General features: G+C 40.7%; 1 protein-coding gene across 1 annotated transcript in view; it reads right to left on the bottom strand.

Annotated features, from left to right (window-relative positions):
* xylt1 (xylosyltransferase I) overlaps positions 1–19,902 on the bottom strand; it is a 260,639-nt gene that overhangs the window by 47,188 nt on the left and 193,549 nt on the right. Inside the window, exon 6 of the mRNA XM_059979376.1 lies at positions 6,576–6,792. Within this exon, the coding sequence (XP_059835359.1) occupies positions 6,576–6,792 (217 nt within the window). The remainder of the gene's footprint in view (positions 1–6,575; positions 6,793–19,902) is intronic.

Below are 19,902 nucleotides of genomic sequence, written 5' to 3'. Positions count from 1 at the left end.
GTCCATGTTGGCTTCTATTCCTCTTCTGTGCCAGTTCATTGTAATCCTCATTTCCTCTACCTTTTAAATATTTATCTAACTATTCCTTAAATTCGTCTGACTTCTACCAACTTCAGGGGAAGGGAACTCCAGAGGTTCGCTACACTCTAAGGGAAATTTCTACAAGCTTTAGCTTTAAAATAACTGCTTTAATTTGCAACTAAAATCCTTGCTTGTGACTCTCCTCTGAGCAAAAACATCTCAATAGCTAGCTTATAGGTTTGAATGAGCATACCTCATTCTTCTAAACTTCATGGAATATAAACCCAAACTGTGTCATAGAGTCAAAGAGTACAGCAGCGAAACAGGCCTTTCAGCCCATCTAATCCATGCCAAAAACATTTAAACTTCCTACTTGCACCAGGACCACAGCTCTCCATACCCTGCCCATCCATGCACCTATCCAAACTTCTCTGAAATGTTGATATCTAGCTTGCATGCACACTTGTGCTGGCAGCTCATTCCGCACTCTCATGGTCCTCTGAGTGAAGAAGTTTTCTTTCATGCTCCCCTTAGGCCTCATCTTTCACCCTTAATCCATGACCTCTGGTTGTAGCCCTACCCAACCTCAGTGAAAAAAACCTGCTTGCATTAACCCTATTTATACCCTTCATAATTTTGTATACCACTCTCAAATCTCCTCTCAATCTTCTGCATTCTAAGGAATACAGTCCTAACCTATTCAATCTTTCCATATAACTCAGGTCCTCCAGACCCAGCAACATCCTTGTAAACTTTCTCTGCACACTTTCAACCATGTTTACAACTTTCCTCAGGTAGGTGACCAAACCTGCACACAATAATCCAAATTAGGTCTCACCAATGTCTTATACAATTTCAACATAACATCCCATCTCCTGTACTCAATACATTGATTTATGAAGTCTAATATAACAAATGCTTTATGAGCCTCTCTACCTGTGACGCCACTTTCAATGCATAATGTACCTGTATCCCCAGATCCCTTTGTTCTACCACACTTCTCAATGCACTACCGTTCACAGTGTAAGACCTAGCCTGGTTGGTCCTACCGAAGTGGAAAACCTCATGCTTATCTGCATTAAATTTCATCTGCCATTTTTCAGCCCATTTTTCCAGCTGATCCAGATCCCACTGCAAGCCATGATTGTCTTCCTCGCTGTCCACTACATCTCCCAATCCCAGTGTCATCTGCAAATTTGCTGATCCAGTTAACCACATTACCTTATTATTCACATCTTTGATATGGATTACGAACAATAAAGGACCCAGCAACGATTCCTGCAGCACACCACTAGTCACAGGCCTCCAGTCAGAGAGGCAACCATTTATTACTACTCTCTGGCTTCTCCCACAAAGCCAATGTCTGATCCAATTTACTACCACATCTTGTATGCCGAGCGATTGAACATTTTTGATTAACGTCACATGTGGGACCTTGTCAAATGCCCTACTAAAGTCCATGTAGACAAAATCCACTGCCTTTCCTAGTAACTTCCTCGAAAAACTCTATGAGGTTGGTTCAACACGACTTGTATCCAGTCCCTTAGAACACCTTCCAATAACTTTTTCACATCTGATGTCAGGCTCATTGGCCTATAGTTTCCTGGTTTATGTTTACAGCACTTTTTAAACAACGGAACAACATTCCTCTGGCACCCCTCCTGTCACTAAGGATGATTTAAATACTTCTGCTAGGGCCCCGGCAATTTCTGCATTTACCTCCCACAGGGCCTGAGGGAGGCAAGCCAGGCCCTGGGGATTTATCCACCCTGATTTGTCTCAGGGATAGCAAACACCTCCTCCTCTGTAATCTGTACTGGGCCCATGAAGTTGATGCCACTTTGCCTCACTTCAATAGTCTCAGTGTCCATCTGCTGAGTAAATACAAAAGCAAAAAAAAATTCAAGATCTTCTCCATCGGTTTTGGCTCCACACGTGGATTACCATTCTGGTCTTCCAAAAGACCAATTTTGTCCCCTGCAATCATTATCCTCTTAACATATCTGTAGAATCCCTTAGGATTCTCCTTCACCTTGTCTGTGCAGCCGCTCTTAACATAAAAACCCTTACGCTCTGAAAATTAGTCTGGTATTATCTAAAATTAGTCTTCTTTGGACTGCCTTCTATTAGGGGTTCAATGAACGCACAGTACTCAGGCACTCTGGATGACTGTAACAAAGCCTCCTTATCCTTAAACTCCATCGAATAGGGCATTTGCCTTCTCAGCAACAGTACTTGTCGGCCCTAACTACTAACTTATTCTGATTCATGCATTAAAATATCTAGATCCCTCTGAAAGTTACTCAATTGCCAGTCTTTCTCCATTTAGTTAATGATTCACCTTCTGATTTCTGTAACCAAACGACCTCACACTTCCCTATATTTAGCTCCCTTTCACCCAGTTACTCAGCTTTCCTGATCCCATTGCAAAAACGATATCCTCATCACAACTTGCCATTCTTCCTATTGGTGAACTTGCCAACCTGACATTTCATTCCCCCGTCCTGGTCATTAAGGTAACGAATAAACAATTTAGGGCTACAAACTGATCCCTGGGGTACTTCACTAGATACACCCCTCCAGCCTGAAAAAGACCCATTTATTCCAGCTCCCTACAAGAGCCAGTTCTCAGTCCATGTTAACATACTTCCGGCAATAGCCTGGGCTTGTGTTTATGTACTGTCCTCCCATATGGCACCAAGTTGCACAAGGGCCTATTTCTGAGCTATATACAAATCTTTGATCACATTTTCCTCAGAAAGCTGCAGAACATTGTGGACTTATCTAGCTCCATCTTGGGCAAATCCCCCCATCAGAGGGCATCTTCAAAAGCTGGTGCCTCAAGAAGGGGGCATCCCTCAGTAAGGACATTCAGGGCATTCCCTCTGCTTGTTACTACCATAAAGGAGGAGGTACTAGAGCCTGAAGATCCACGCTTGGTGATTTAGAAAGAGCTTCTTCTCTTCTGCTATAATATTTATGAACACCACATTATTTTCTACACTAATTATTTCATAATTTATTGTATTTTATTTCTTTGCACTGTCTACTGCCACAAGACAACAAATTTCACAACATATTAGACAGAGATAATAAATCTGATATTGAAATCACTGTGCTTCAACAGCTGGGACTGAAGGGAGAGAGGTTAAGCAGGCTGGGACATTACTTATTGGAGTTCAAAAGAGTGGAGAGTGATCTTATAGATATGCACAAGATACGAGTGCCATAACTAGGGCTTTGCATATGGACATGTTTCCAGGGTTGGGGAATCAAAAACTGGAAGGCGCAGCTTTAAGGTGAGAGGGGAAAGATTTAATAAGAACCTGAGGGGCAAATTTATCACCCAGAGAATTGTTAGTATATGGAATTAACTGCCAAAAAATGGTCAAGGCGGGTATATTAATAAGATTTAAAAGGAACTGGGGCAGATGCATGGATGGGAGATGTTCAGAGAAATATGGACTAAATACAGGCAAATTGGACTATCTAACTTGGTTGGCATGGATGACTTGGATTAAAGAGTCTGCTGCATGCTGTTTGACTCTATGAATCACAAGCGTGTAAAAATACTCCATGTTGGCAGAAGGGAACTTTCATGGTTAATTACAGGCTTTTAAACTAGAGTTAGAAAATCCCACGTGCAAGTCTCCCTAGTATTTGGCTGAGTGTGAAAGAAACACGGGGAAAATCCACACTGCTGCCCGATTTCCATAGTGACGTGAACATCATAGAGATCACAGAACATCTACAGAGGGAGTCACTCCAGCCCATATACAGAGTGAATGTTTGGAATAAGAGGCCTATCTGGCTCTAGATACATAAAATCTATGCATTAAAAAGGGAAGAGAATACAGTTTAGACAAATTAAATGTCAGAACTATGTCACTCTCTACATTCAGGTCACTATGAGCATTTTAAAAGACCAAGACAGATTTTTGGACAACAAGGAATTACAGGTTATTAGGAAAAGGCAGGCAGGTAGAGTTGAATCCTAGGCCAGATCAGCGATGACCTAATTGAATGGCAGAACAGGCTCGATGGGCCACATGACCTACTTCTGCTCCTATTTTGTATGTTCTTATAAAAAAAATGATGAGCTGTATGACTCAACATGTGTTTATAAGAACAAAAGAAATGGACAAACAATGACAGTAACTAGAAAATACAAGTACAAGTTAAGCATTTCAATTCTAGAAGAAAGTAAGGATTTTCACTATTCTGGGTACTTACACTGGTATAATTATGACCAGAGAGCGTGTGACAGACTCCACCAATGCACTTTCTTACGTTATGTTGAGTTACACACTCAATGGCCACTTTACTTGGTACACCTGCTCTTTAATGTGAATATCTAATCAGCCAATCCTGTGGCAGCAACTTAGTGCATAAAACCACAGTCAAGAGGTTCATTTGTTGTTCAGACCAAACATCAGAATGGGGAAGAAATGTGATCTCAGCGACTTTAATCATGGAATGGTTGTTGGTGCCAGATAGGGTGGTTTGAGTATCTCTGAAAGTGCTGATCTCCTGGGACTTTCATGTACAACAGTTTTGATGGCAATAATGCCTTGTAAATAGACAATAGACAATAGTTGCAGAAGTAGACCATTCGGCCCTTCGAGCCTGCACCGCCATTCTGAGATCATGGCTGATAATCTACCATCAATACCCGGTTCCTGCCTTGTCCCCATATCCCTTGATTTCTCCTATCCATAAGATACCTATCTAGCTCCTTCTTGAAAGCATCCAGAGAATTGGCCTCCACTGCCTTCCGAGGCAGTGCATTCTAGACCCCTACTACTCTCTGGGAGAAGAAGATTTTCCTTAACTCTGTCCTAAATGACCTACCCCTTATTCTCAAACCATGACCTCTGGTACTGGACTCTCCCAGCATCTGGAACATATTTCCTGCCTCTATCTTGTCCAATCCCTTAATAATCTTATAAGTTGCAGTCAGATCCCCTCTCAATCTCCTTAATTCCAGCATGTACAAGCCCAGTCTCTCTAACCTCTCTGCATCAGACAGTCCGGACATCCCAGGAATCAACCTCGTGAATTTACACTGCACTTCCTCTATAGCCAAGATGTCCTTCCTTAACCCTGGAGACCAAAACTGTACACAATACTCCAGGTGTGGTCTCACCAGGGCCCTGTACAAATGCAAAAGGATTTCCTTGCTCTTGTACTCACTTCCCTTTGTAATAGCCAACATTCCATTAGCCTTCTTCACTGCCTGCTGCACTTGCTCATTCACCTTCAGTGACTGATGAACAAGGACTCGTAGATCTCTTTGTATTACCCCTTACCTAACTCTACACCATTCAGATAATAATCTGACTTCCTGTTCTTACTCCCAAAGTGAATAACCTCACATTTATTCACATTAAACATCATCTGCCAAGTATCTGCCCACTCACTCAGCCTATCCAAGTCACCCCGAATTCTCCTAACATCCTCATCACATGTCACACTGCCACCCAGCTTAGTATCAGCAAACTTGCTGATGTTATTCTCAATGCCTTCATCTAAATCATTGATGTAAATCGTAAACAGCTGTGGTCCCAATACCGAGCCATGTGGCACTCCATAATGAAAGAGGTCAGAGGAGAATGGCCAGACTGGTTCAAGCTGACAGGAAGGTGACATTAACTCAAATAACTACATGTTACAACAGTGGTGTGTAGACAAGCATCTCCGAATGCAAAGCATGTCCAACCTTGATGTGAATGGGCTACAGTAGCAGAAGATCACACTGGGTTGGAGGCTGTACCTAATAAAGTGGTCACTGAGTGTATGTATTAAAATATCAAATCAATGAAGACTGAAAACCCCAGAAATCATGATACATGGAAGTGAAGACCGCCTGTACGATTCTTGCTCAATGTCAAATTGGAACCACTTCCAACTTTATCCCATCATCTGACTGGTATCTCAGGCCTGGTATCTCATTCTGAATTTACAAAATATTAATATCGTGTTAAATGATTCATAGCATAAATACTTAATGTTATTACAACATGTTGCTTAGGAAGTTTAAAAGGAAGAACCCTTGGAGAAAGTAGGATAGAAATGACTGTTTTGGGTTGTGGTTCCTGTTCAGCAGATATAAACCATACAGCACATTGAGAATACAAAATTTTAAATAAGTACCATCTCTTCAGCGAGCATGGAAATGAAAAATGTTGCTATTTTTAAAATGTGGAAATTCTCATGGTAGTCAGAATTGAAGCAATTCCCAGTGAAACTGTTGTTGTTAAAACACATTGGACTTCCCTCTGTAAGATGGTAAATTATGAGGTTAACTGCAGCTACACCACGGGTTTTTAAAGTGCCAATGCAAACACTTCCTCAGACTTCTTCCTATGCATGTATGGTGCCTACTGGATCATTCAAGTGGGCATCATATAAGTGGGTTTCAAATAGACTGAACTTTATTGTTGCCTTTAAATCAATGTACCTTAGTGCTTCATGTTAAGTAATTCCAGTGGACATGGAGAGACAATTGATAAACAGACACCACGATATCAAACAGTTTTGCTGCTACAGCATACCTCAGCTGGTAACAGGGTGTAGGCATAAAATCTCTTCATATGCGTCACCAGTTCATCTTCTGAGTAGTTTACATATTCAACAAATTTTCTATTCAGGAGGAACCAGTCTGAACCGCCATCTACAGTGATGCCTTCTGGGATTTTCCGGTCCCCTAAGCGCCACATGTGTGTGTCACATTCGAAGAAAATCCGGTCCAGTCCTTGTTTTCTTATGAACCTGAGATGAGGACAGAAAATGGAGGAAAATAGGAGATTGTGAGGTGAACAGTAGTTCATGAAGTGTTATGGGAAGAGAGAAATAAACAAAACCTTGCTAAGATTGGGAATGGTTACAAAAAGCAGATCAAACAGGGAAGTTCAACTTCCAGTTATCATTACGCTCAACAAATGCAGCAGCTCAGTATTTTAATGACTACTACCAGAATTCTATTGTAAACAACATTTAAATGATATCATGAATAAAGGTCATTCATCTCCTTCATTAAACACATCAAAATATCTGCAATGCTTAGTCTTTCCATGCAGTGAGTCACGACCGGCAATGCGTAACTGTTGCATTCTCTAGTCTTCACAGATTGCCACACTGTGTTATTTCAGCACTGTCGGATTATGTCACTTGTTTTTAATGCAACGTGTGCAAAACGCACCACATAAACAGACCGCTCAGCCCAACTAGTTCGCACTGACCAAGATTCCTATTGAAGCTGGTCCTATTTGCCTGCATCTGGCCCATATTCCTATATCTGTCCATGTGCCTTTTGCATGTTGTTAATATACCTGCCTCAGCAACTTAAATCATTACAGACCCTTGGAAATGATTTAAGAAATACTGGTGCTGAGCTAATAATTTAAGTCAATGTAATCTCAGAGGTGTTACAAAGACTACCGACCTTTGTGCAACATCTTTTTTCAAAATCCAGGTTGACCTTTGTTGCCGGTTCTGTTGTGTAAAGTCCAAGTAAGGGTTACTTCTAATGAGGTTCTGATCCCTACTGTGAAGGGCTGATTCCATGTCATGTGACTCTATGACCACATAGCTGGAGTGAAGCCAGGTAGGAGACAGGGAGAACTACAAGCAGTATTGAATGGATGTTTTAATGAATCCTGTGAAGTGCAGAGATTTTGGCTGTGGCTTGAACACGATAATCTGTAGATTACTGGTCACAAATAAGAGAGTGCAATGATTCACATGGTTAAACAACCACTGAATTATTGAATTATTGCTCATTAAGATGGAAGTCTGAGATCATTATCATTGATGTATAAGTATGTTAGTGTAAGTTAATGGCAGAATCAAGGTCTCTCTTGACTCTACACTTTCCCCTCCAAATATTTTCCACGGTTTCTATTCTTCTTTTCCATTATGCTGGTTTTACACTTTTCACATACGTGCTCCTAGACTCCAAGAATTTACAGTTGTTGTAAAAAGATGTACAAATGCTCAGTCCAAGGGCCTCAGCAGTAACTGTTGCTTTCACGCAATAGTGCATATGGGTGCTTGATGGTTGGCATGGGTCAAATAGCCTGTGACTCTTCCTGCCATTTTCACTACTTCCAAAACAATGATCCCAAGGAATCAGGGAGAACAGCCATTCCCAGAAATCCCTTGGAAATCCCAGCACAAAATCCCACAGACCCATACCAACTGAGTTCCTGCACCTTAATGTCTCTTTGCACTGCTTCTGCTCATTCCCATCTATCTGTGAAGCCAATCCAGTGAAGTTTTGTCCAGCTGGAAGCTGAGTGGAGCAGAACAGCCTATTTAAAATCTCATCCAGGTGTGATTTGCATCATAGAAACCCACTATAAATATTTAAACGAGTCATTTCCACTGCAATCACCATCGCCCCCCCCAACAACACCCCACCTTTTACTTTTTTAACTCATTAGTTAAAGATACAGCGTATTCCAGCCCATGAGATAGTGCTGACCGATACACCCATATGACCAATTAATGCCTATTAACCTGTATGTTTTTGGGATGTAGGAGGAAAACCACGTGGTCACCAGGAGAATGTTGAAAGTTCTTACAGGCAGCAGCAGAACTGAACCCGGGTGGGTCAGTGGCACGTTACGTGACCCGCTACCAAGCTGTCCCAATTGAAACAGAACACTGCAGTTTGATGCTCAGTTTGAGAGTCACCCAATTGCATTATGGGGCAAACATTAAAATCACACATGCTCTAGGTGGGGCTTCACCACCTTAACTTTACCCCACCATACAAGTACCACATGCTAACTTACTGTGCCACTTCTCCAGTTCCATCAGAGGGGAACAAATTTCCATCATGAATACTGAAATGGATAATGAATTTTAAGGCTCTATCGCTCATTCCCAGTGAAAGAAAACTCAGCTTCACTGTGGTTGAAATGGGCAGCATTCCTATCATGTTATCTATATTAACATGATGCTGATATGTGACCTTCATATGTCCAGTGGTAGGACTGACTGGTTTGTGAGTATATAAATTTCCCAAGAGCAGTCTGTTCGTTGCTAATCAAAACAAATTCTTCTTATAACAGCCATGGGAAGTTCTCAACATAAACAATATTATTTTAATTAGCATTTTGCAAAATTTGTGGGCCAAGGAAACAGTTGAAATTGATAATTTCTTCTCCAGTATTTCTCCAAGCCAATATTGAGGAATGAATCTTCACAACTAAGTAACTCAAATAACTTGACTACTCCAGAGTTTGGGGGTGTTGTTCCTCAGTTCAAGACTAATTCTCACTCCCTCTTAGTGCTGCTTGACAGTGCAGAGAGATTTTGGTGTTTGGAACAGTATTCTAGGCGTGTGCTTAGATCACTATTTTGCCGAATGAAAATTAAGCTAAGTACATTGATCCATTTAACTCATTTCATAGCAGCAAATAGAAATTGTATAATTTGCAGATATTTTCACCTAAATGTATCTTTTTTCTCTGAAGCTGACAACCTTGAAAATAAAAGAGTCACTCTACATTCATGAAACATGTTCCTCGCTTGCATAAAATTATTTCAAGGATTTAACAAGATACACAGCATTAACCTCAATTTTGGCTTGAATTATTGCCTTTAAGTCTTTTCCCCTTAAATTGGTGCCATTTCACATCTGTAGTGCATCCTGCTCATTAAATTTATATAGCAAGAGGCAATTTAATCAGGTCGTTGCAAAGTTATAAATCTCACTAATTAACCGACAAAGGCAAAAGTCAAACACAGCTTGATCATGACTTTAACTCTTCTGGCTGGGACATTTCTGTACAAATGGAAACTCAACTAAAGCAATTGAAAACAAAGATCTATAGTGACTTGCACGAGTTACACTGCAGAAGGACAAGCAGTATTTCATTACTGGGACTGAGCAACTGGTATAAAGTCTTTCCTTTTGCTTTCTGCGTCAATAGTCTCTTATAATTGTTTTAACCCAATCCAAAATGTCTCCATAAATTGCTTTTATGTGTTGTAGGAGCATCAGAGAAGAGCTTTGTATGTTTTCAGAGGATCCCAACCATGTCAGTGTTTAATGAGTTTGAACTGCAACATATGCTTAAGTTTCTTCCAGGGATGTGAAGGCACCCAGCGTCATCTGCCTCTGACAAAAGAAAGACTAGCTTTTGTAAAGGGCTTTTCACAACCTCGGTTTGATAAGTGTGTTACAACTAATGGAATATATTTCAAGTAGATTCATTTAATAATGGAGGATCTTATGTTTCACAGGGATCAAGTTTCAAATTTATTGTCATGAGTAGACATGGTATAAATGTCATGAAAATTAGCTTTTTGTATCACAGCACAGTACATTAAAAACATAACAAGCTAAATTGCTTGGCTTTTCCTACATCAGTGGCAAGGAAAACCCTTCCCAACATTATCCTGAATTGCTTCAATTTAGAAAATAGTAGCAGGTTCTAAAAGACTCTAAAAGGCATTTGGATAGAAATACACACAAAAAAGAACTAAATGGGGCAGCACAGTAGCACAATGGTTTACAATACCAGCAACCCGGGTTCAATTCCTGCCCCTGCCTGTAAGAAGTTGGTACGTTCTCCCCATGACAGTGTGGGATTTCTCTGGGTGCTCCATTTGGTAGATTAATTGATCATTGTAAGTTATCCCGTAATTAAGTAAGGATTAAATTGGGGGTTGCTGGGAGGTGTGGCTTGAAAGGCCTGTAGGCCCTATTCCATGATGTATTTTAATAATAATAATAAATATAAATAAACGGTCTGCAAAGCCATTGGGCAAACAGTATAGTTCAAGTTTAACCATACATGAATACAGCCAAATGAAACACAAGTGCAAAACACAGTACCAGCATCCATACATAGCATAAGGAATACAAAGCACAGGTAGTAAACATACAGCACAGTCACAAAAAATATAGCCCATGCCCCTGAGTGTCATGCCCTGCAGATTGATGGGACAAAAACAAGCATGCAACAGTTCGATCATCATGCGCTAGTGCAGCTGCAGATGAATGCAATCCAGCTCGTCTTCCACTGAGTAAACACTAGAAAGCAGCACCGAAGGGAGGGGCCAGCCCCCAACCCAGCATGGACGCCCGCTGCGCCACGTTGCCTCTGGTGTCAGGTGACTGTAGAAGGCGACCTCAAAGCACGAGGGCCTGGTCCACGCAACAACTAAGGCCACAAATCCACATTTAGACTCAAGTTTAATGAAAAATATTAAGAGCAGAATGAAGGAATTTATTCACTAGAAGACAGGAATAAATATTGTGTGCCATTAAAGGGCAGCTATCAACTAAATTATACTATTTAGAGGGTAGAATAAGGTAGATAATTGCATCTTTTTAATCAAATTAGGAGATACGAGACACAAAAAAAAAGAAACTGCATTGGACCACAAAAGGATGGCTTTTGCAGATTCAAATGGCCTCTAAAAACAGAGTAGAATGTACATCAAATCAATCCCATCAATGATTGGGCTCTAGATTATGAAACTGTAAATATTTTGGACAGACTATGGAATGTTTAAAATGGATTAGGTTACTGCCATTTAAACTGATGGAGCACACTGCCACCACTGGCAGGAGGCTGCAATTACAACATGACTAATTTAAATAGGCAGTTCTGATGAAGAATCGTACAGAACTACTTGAACTGTTGAATATTTTCAGCATTCACCAGCACATATTATAGATCTCTTTTAATGCATTATAGATGCACATGTGAATCATCACTGCCATTTTGAAATTTGTTAGCTCTGCCAATCCTTCTTTGTCTGATAAGATTGGCTTTATCTATCACATGTATATCATACAGTGAAATGCATTGTTTGTATCAATGATCAACACGGTCCGAGGATGTGCTGGGGACAGCCTCAAGTGTCGCCATGCTTTTGGTGCCAATGTAGCATGCCCAACACTTACTAACCCTAACATCTACGTCTCTGACTTGGACATTTGTTCATTCATTAATATTTAAGTCATTATATGCTATGGGGAGATTAGATAAGATTCTAGTCTCTAAACTAAAGCCATGAGGAAAAAACTGTTCAGATGTGGAAGATAACAAAAACAGTAATAACTTTCATAGAAGGAATGGTTGAACTCTCAAAAGGGGAAAACAACTGCCGTAGTTTTCAGAGAAAGCGGAGAAATGGGACTAATTGGATATCTCTTTCAAAGAGCCAACAAAGTTACTGAGGGCTGAGAAGCCTCTGTTAGTGTGACAACATTTGATAATTCAAGGGGAGGAAAAACAAGATATACTGCTACAATGCATTGAAAAGCAGAAAGGGGGCCTTTATGTATCATGAGCACCAGTACAGACCATCGGAGCACAATGGCTGCTTCTATCTGTGGTGTACGGGTGAGCATGTACTTTTAATACAAACACTGGTCCGCCTTTTTGAGCTGCATTATTCCTTCCTTTCAGATAACAAAAGACCTTGAACTGTCCTCTTGTCTATTCAGATTTGCTGTTTCCCAGCTCAAAAAGGCTGCTCTTTACAAAACTGTTACTTAGCAGAACCTCCAAAATCTAGATATTAAGGAGACTGCTCCCGTTATCACTCTATTTTTCTTAGTGCCCAGTTGACCGACACATATTTGGCAATGATAGTCTTACCCAGCTGAGGGATGTGAGAAAGACAATACAGCATATTAGACAGAAACAGGGTAATATTTTGTGGTGGCATGAGTGAGGCAAAACAAGAATTTTGCAAAGTTTGGAAACACCGCCAGTAAAGAAATAGGTTCAGTGAGAACTCTGCTGACTGTTAATTATCTTTTTAGTGCTGGTTCAACAATTGGATTTAGCTTGTGTATTTAATCAAAGATGAAACTAGAAGAGTAGCAGGATCAGCTTCTGCATATGAGATTAAATATTAATTATCTACCTACACACATACTGGTAATACTCTGCAACTGGACAGCCTAAGGAATCCTTTAATAATCCCAGTTGATCAGTTCTGAAGCATACATTCCTGCTCCCCTCTTACGCTGCTGCCAACTCAGTAAAGTCATCACTCTTTTTCAAGATTCAATTATAACTTATGTTATCCATATATTTTATCATATCTGTCCAATTTAAATTGAATCATATTTGAAAGCAATAAAATCCTTAATCCTACTGTTGATTTTTTTAAATTAATCCATTCTTGGATTTTTGAGATTGAAACATCAGACGGTCTGTCAGCATTTGGTATTACCACAACATGTTTTCACAGTGAACAAATAACGGCTATAGGTGATAGAATTCAGATTTACCATTTCACAGTTGTATCAATTTTGATAGTATAGGTCTAAAAATACTCACAGAAGGAAGATAAAATCCTGCCAGATTAAACCTGCTCTTGCACAGAGGCACCAATGTTTGCTTGGAATAGGACAGGGAGTGTTTTTTTTCCAGACAAGAAACAGAGAGGAATGAATTTCCTCCACATCCCAATGAATAGGTGGTGAAACTTGAGAGACTATTTGTATGTTGGGTACAACATTGGTTGGTTAGGTGATCAGGAACTTTTTGGGAAATTACTGGAAGGAGTCAGCAAAGGCAGTGTGTATAAACAGAGAAGACTGGGAAGTTAGGGAAAATATTCCTGTTCCATGAAGTCACAAGTGGTGCTGTGAAGGTTCTTATTTCATAGGCTCAACCATTCTAAGCTCCCTTTACCTGCTAAATGGCTGAGGGGTTGAAAAGCACTTGGGTGAAATACTTATTATCTCCTTAAAAGATTTTGCTGATTCATCTGTTTGCTGAGAGCACATTAGTCACCTACATACTAACCCACAAAACGGATGTGCTGAGGAAGGCGTCAAAATACTAACTCAACCCTCCAATGAAAGACAGAATCCCTTCGATATTTGTTTTCTCTTTAGAGTTAGAAAAGCAAATTTGGAAATGTGCTTCAGGTTCAATTTTACAGCTTTTTATCATATTGATTGCTAGAATAGGACTAACTGCAATGTCTTAAAGAAAGGAGAATGTGTATATGATAAGCACTAACAACAGCGCTGAGCCAAACTACAATACAGATAGATCAATAGAGTATTAGAACTGAGATGGCCCCTTTGTAAATTGACTGCAGTTTTGGTTTTATTTCTCCCATATCACCTTGGATTGTGCTTTCTTGGCCACACTGTAATGCTAGGAGCTTATATCTCTATATTAACGATCTAGCAATCATATAAAACAAGTAGATAGCACGTCTAATAAAACAAACAGGAAATTAAAACAAGGTGGACCGACTCTTTCAAAGGAGGCAATTTCACTGCGTACTCCACACCAGCAAGTCTGCATCATCTTGCTGCTCAGTTAATGGAGCTGTTCACAGCCCCATCCTCACTTTGTCTCTTGGGTGAATTTGTGCGCAATGCCTTGCAATCTCTGGACTACTGCAGTAAACCAACTGTTAGAACATAAAGCTTGACTATTGTGGATTAAAGTTTCTTGTCTACAACCAGGGATACATATGGGTTCTTTAGCTGCACCTTATTTTTAAAATTGTATGTAAAGACCGGGAATGATTCATATCTCAGAATGGGAATTCTCTCATTTCAATCCGGCCGTGCGTCAGTCAGAGGATGCTGCATTGTTGCTCCCCACCATGTCCACACGACTCCAAGTGTCAGCTGCAGTGAGCCACAGTCAAAGATCCCTTTAGAATTCATACTTCTTAACTGTCTCAGCTGGGATGGTGCCTGATCCTGCTTCCCTGCTAGTAGTACATGACTGTGACTTGAGTCTCTGGGTTTGCTACCTACAAAGTGAGAGAGAGAGAGAGAGAGATCCTGGGATTTGTTAGTTTGCTTCCTCGAGGGAGATAGGCAGCTGCCACAGAGCCAGAATGTCTATCAAAGTGTGGTGCAGAGAGAGAGAGAGAGAGAGAGAGCTGTTAACTACTGCTCTGTTGTCCCCGTGATGTGTGTCATAGCTGCTGAAACTTGCAGTACCATAGCCTGGAGAAAGAGGCTGTCAGTGCTTGAAATTTGACTGCCCAACAATCCTATGTACTGCTCCCACCCGCTGCTTGAGTTTTATGTATCTGCCCGCATGCACAACCTTTCTTCAGCCTTCTCTTCACTCTGAATCCATCCTCCATCACTCTGCACTTAATAGTGCCAGTGTAGGACTTCATGGTCTGATAAGCTTTGGTTTAAGAATGCTCATTTCCTCTTCCCCTTTGGATTTCAATAACCTGTAGTTCCCCTCTCAGTTCTGCTGTTGCACCATGTTGTTAGTCCTCAGTCTGCAGGTCAATGATGGAGCCCTACCCCTCCACCATCTTTTTAATGTCCACACTCTTTCATCTCTCCTTCACATATCCATTCCTTCGTCTCATTATCTTCTGTCCCTGAATATGCAATACCTTGTTTTCAACCCGCCCTCAGAGTTTCTAACTTCCCAGTCCCCTCTTGACACTGCTCCACTTGGTTGGATGGGGCGGCATCACAGTGCGGGCATCAGTTGACAGTAAATTTAATCCAATGGTTGAAAGATAGACTTAGATTCATATAAAACTTTTCTCAGCACCGGGACATCCCAAAGGACTTTACAGTCAATAATGTTCTTTTTAAAATGTAGTCACTTGTGTTGTAATAAATAAGACAAGATCTCATAAACACAACAAGTAAACTTGAGTTAACTCAAAACCTTGTTGCCTTGTCTATTACTTATTTTGTTTCCTTCTCCCATTGTGCCTTTCCATGCTGACTAGGGTACATACACACTGTTAAGCAATGCCTCCAATCCGTAGTCCAGCCCTGCTTTTATTCTGCCCCCTGCAGAATAAAAGCACTTGGTGGCTTATAAGTGGAATAAGTGAATAAAAGCACTTATTCACTTGGTGGCTGTGTATTTACTGCTGGGTGTGTGCTCTCGAATTCTCCTGAGCCTCACAAGATCTCTCTCTTGCCCTACAAAATGCTCCATTAAAGCTTCTGGCTACTACCTAATTATTTATTTTGGTGTGAATGTCATTTTATGAAATGTTTTTAAACGTTTTGACTTATTTGAAAAAAGGCCATAAAAAGAGATTATTTATACCATAGTGTCACCATGTTATCAGACACCCTTACAATGATTAATATTGAGATAAACAGCCTTCATTTCATCAGCTTATGCTGGGAATAAATATAGTGCTTGATGCTTTTCTCAATCAGGTAAGCGTTTTGAAGTTGGCTGGCAAAACGTCAGCTAGAATCACTCTGTCCGTACTCCTCTGACCTGTCTTGTTAACAGGGAGTTTTCACCCACAGAACTGCCGATCACTGGATGTTTTTTTTTGGTCTCTCGCACCATTCTCTGTAAACTCTAGAGACTGGAAATAACTTGGAAGATGTACAGCTCAGGTGGTTGATGGTTGTGTTGAGTTGTTTTCCAATCTTGGCAATTTACTTGCAAATGTTTCATCAGCATGCAAGGGGACATCGTCAGCACGCTGTTGATTGTGGAGGACCCTCCAAATGCTTGGCCTTTACATACATTTTAATCAGCTGACCCAAATTATTTTGGAAACTCATTTGTGATGTGGGCAGGAATCCTCATCGCCGATTGGCTGTGTGGCAAACTTCGTGCATTGTGCTCTGGAATTTTGCCCGCATCTGCTCATGAAGAGGATCGAGCTCTATATGCTGGTTTACAGAATTGTTCATGAGAAATCACACCTCCAGGAATTCTTTTGCATGCCCCATGTTTGCTTGTGCCATGACTTCCACTGTTGCCCAGTCGAATTTGTGTCCCCCTCAACCTTCGTGGGTAGCAACTAGGAAGAGTTAGTCATTCCGCTTTACAGCCAGTTGATGTTCGTGGGTAGTGGTCCCTGCTATCATATATTTTATTCAGTAAATCTGTCAGCCTTTCAATCACAAAATCTTCCAGCACTTGAATCATTTCTATAGCAATGCCATCTGCTCCTAATACCTTATTCTTCTTTTCCTTATCCTCACTCCACTGCTGCTTTAACTTCTTATTTCACTATCAGTGGGCCATCTACTAGCTTATCTCCTCTCACATCTTCAAACAAGTCCATAATGTATTCAGACCATCCAGGCAGTATACCTTGAATATCCCTTGAATATTGAACCATCTTTCGCCTTCAAACATCCACTGGATACATATGAATTAGCACCCATGAGCATCCTCACCTTCCTGTGCACATTGCCAGTATTTCTCCAAGTCCTCACATTCTCCATGTTTTTTTGCTTCCCTGCATTTTCTCCAAAGTTTTATATTTGTCACTGTTCTTTGATGTGACTTACACCAATATGACCAAACAACCTGCTGACCTGTACGTCTTTGAAATGCGCGTAACAACGTTCAGTGCTCATGATTCTGCCTCTGGTTCAGAAATTGCACCGTCTCGGATCACAAGACCCTGCAGCAGATAGTGAAGTCAGCTGGGAAGATCATCGGAGTCTCTCTTCCCACCATTACAGACATTTATACTACACACTGCATCCGCAAAGCAAACAGCATTATGAAGGACCCCACGCACCCCTCATACAAACTCTTCTCCCTCCTGTCATCTGGGAAAAGGCACCGAAGCATTCGGGCTCTCATGACCAGACTATATGAGGGATTTAGAATCCAAGTCTATCGTCTGATCCACACTCCGGAGCAGAAGGTGGTGGTAATGCACCATTAAGCTGGGTAGCAACCGCCGTAAAACAAGAAGGAAGGAAGCACCAGACTATGTAACAGTTTCTTCCCCCGAGCCATCAATACCCAGAGCCTGGACTGACACCAACTTACTGCCCTCTACTGTGCCTATTGTCTTGTTTATTATTTATTGTAATGCCTGCACTGTTTTGTGCACTTCATGCAGTCCTGGGTAGGTCTGTAGTCTAGTGTGGTTCTTTTTCTGTGTTGTTCTTACGTAGTTCAGTGTAGTTTTTGTACTGTTTCATGAAGCACCATAGTCCTGAAAAACGTTGTCTCGTTTTTACTGTGTAAAACCGTGTACAGTTTTGGTCAAAATGACAATAAAAAGTGACTTGACTTGACTGGAAGGTTGTGGGTTCATGTTCTATTCCAAGAACAGAGCACAAAAACTTAAGCTTAGCCGTGAGGGAGGACTGCACAGTTGGAGCTGCCATTCTTTGCAGAAAATACTTACTGACTTAGGTAGGTATGTGAGTTCTCTCAGCACTATTTTACAGTAAGGAGGTTCCTGGCTAAAACTCTGTATATCTACTAACCAATGTCTGAAACAAATATCCCCATCAATCTATTAATGCTTTAATGTGACCTTCCTGTTGCAAATTATCTGATGCAATTCCAGCAATGGGTATATTCAAAATACAATTTGCTGCACTTTGAAATCTCTGGGGTTGTGAAGGCTGCTATCTATATAAGATCATAAGACATAGGAGCTGAATTAGGCCCCTTGGCCCATGGTGTCTGCTCCGTCATTCCATCATGGCTAATTTATTATCCCTCTCAACTCCATTCTCCTGCCTTCTCCTCATTACTTTTTTTTCCCCTTACTCATCAAGAATCTATCAAACTTCACTTTAAATATACCCAATGACTTGGCCTCCACAACTATCTGGGTAATGAATTCCACAGATCCAGCAGCTCTAGTTAAAGCAATTTCTCCTAATCTCTATTGTAAAGAGACATACTTGTATTCTGAGGCTGTGTCCTCTGGTCCTACACCACCCCCACCCCCCCACCACCACCACCACCACCACCACTATAGGAAACATTCTATGTCAACCCTATCAATGCCTTTCAATATTTGATAAATTTCAATGAGATTCCCCCTCAAACTCCAGAAAGTTTGGGCCATAGCTATCAAAAGCTATTCTTATGTTAACCTTTTTATTTCTGAGATCATTCTCAAGAAACTGCTCAGGACCCTCTCCAATGCCAGCACATCCTTTCCTAGATAAGGGGTCCAAAACTGCTCACAGTACCCTAAGTGTGGTCTGTGGTAATAAAGCTTGAGCAGTTCGTCCTTGCCCTTAGGTTCTAACCCTCTCAAAATGAACAGTAACATTGCATTTGCCTTCCTTACCACTGACAATGCTAGTATTTTTCATTTCCTCTTGCACTAGAGTTAAAAAAGTTATTAAGAAAATGAATCCAGTGCCTCTATCAGAAAGAAGTGATACAATGTAATAGGTTGCCTGTTTCTTGTCAAACTGACAGAAGAACAAGTCTCACTCCCAGTGCAATTTTTAAAACTCAGTTATGAAAAATAATGAACTTTAATGTCCTTCTGTTCTTTGTTTTTCTACCTTAATTTGAACCTCTGGTGTGCACTCCAGATGCTACAAACCCATTTAGAGAACAGTGACTGGGAGAAAGCTGTGGAGATGTGCACAAATGAAATACACTTAGTAAAGGACCCTGAGGCATTGACGAGTTCTACTTTGGTTAATTAACTCCCTCACACTTTTCATCTTGAAATGTGTTCAAGGCCAGTTCCCTACAGTTGATGCTCACAATTTTCAAAAATCAATAGCATGAGAAAATAAAAGTGTCCTGATGTTGAAGGATTTATCTTTCCCTCTGTAAAATTTTCTCTCACTTTTTTTTAAAGTACACTCAAGAACTGAATTACCACTGAACTATCACACTGAGCAGCCAATCAGAAAATCAATAATGAAGCTAAATCATTATTATCCCTGAATTTGCACATTATCACATCAATCTGACTGAGGGATGCACAGAATGGAGCACTGAACCAGACTGTAAAACAGATAAATACTTACCCTATCCTTGATGCCCTTCACAATACTGTGAACAGAATAGAGAATTATACTGTACAATGCAAAGCCATATCCCAAATAGGCATAAGAGCCAATCGAGGCAACAGCTAAAGTGACCTTCACAAGCTATCATTTTGAATAGGTAGGAGAAAGAACCTGACTTG

This window comes from Hypanus sabinus, chromosome 9 (assembly GCF_030144855.1).
Source record: "Hypanus sabinus isolate sHypSab1 chromosome 9, sHypSab1.hap1, whole genome shotgun sequence".
NCBI classification, from domain to species: Eukaryota; Metazoa; Chordata; class Chondrichthyes; order Myliobatiformes; family Dasyatidae; genus Hypanus; species Hypanus sabinus.
The sequence above is the reverse complement of the archived record's forward strand: the minus strand, read 5'-3'. Positions and strand labels throughout refer to the sequence as shown.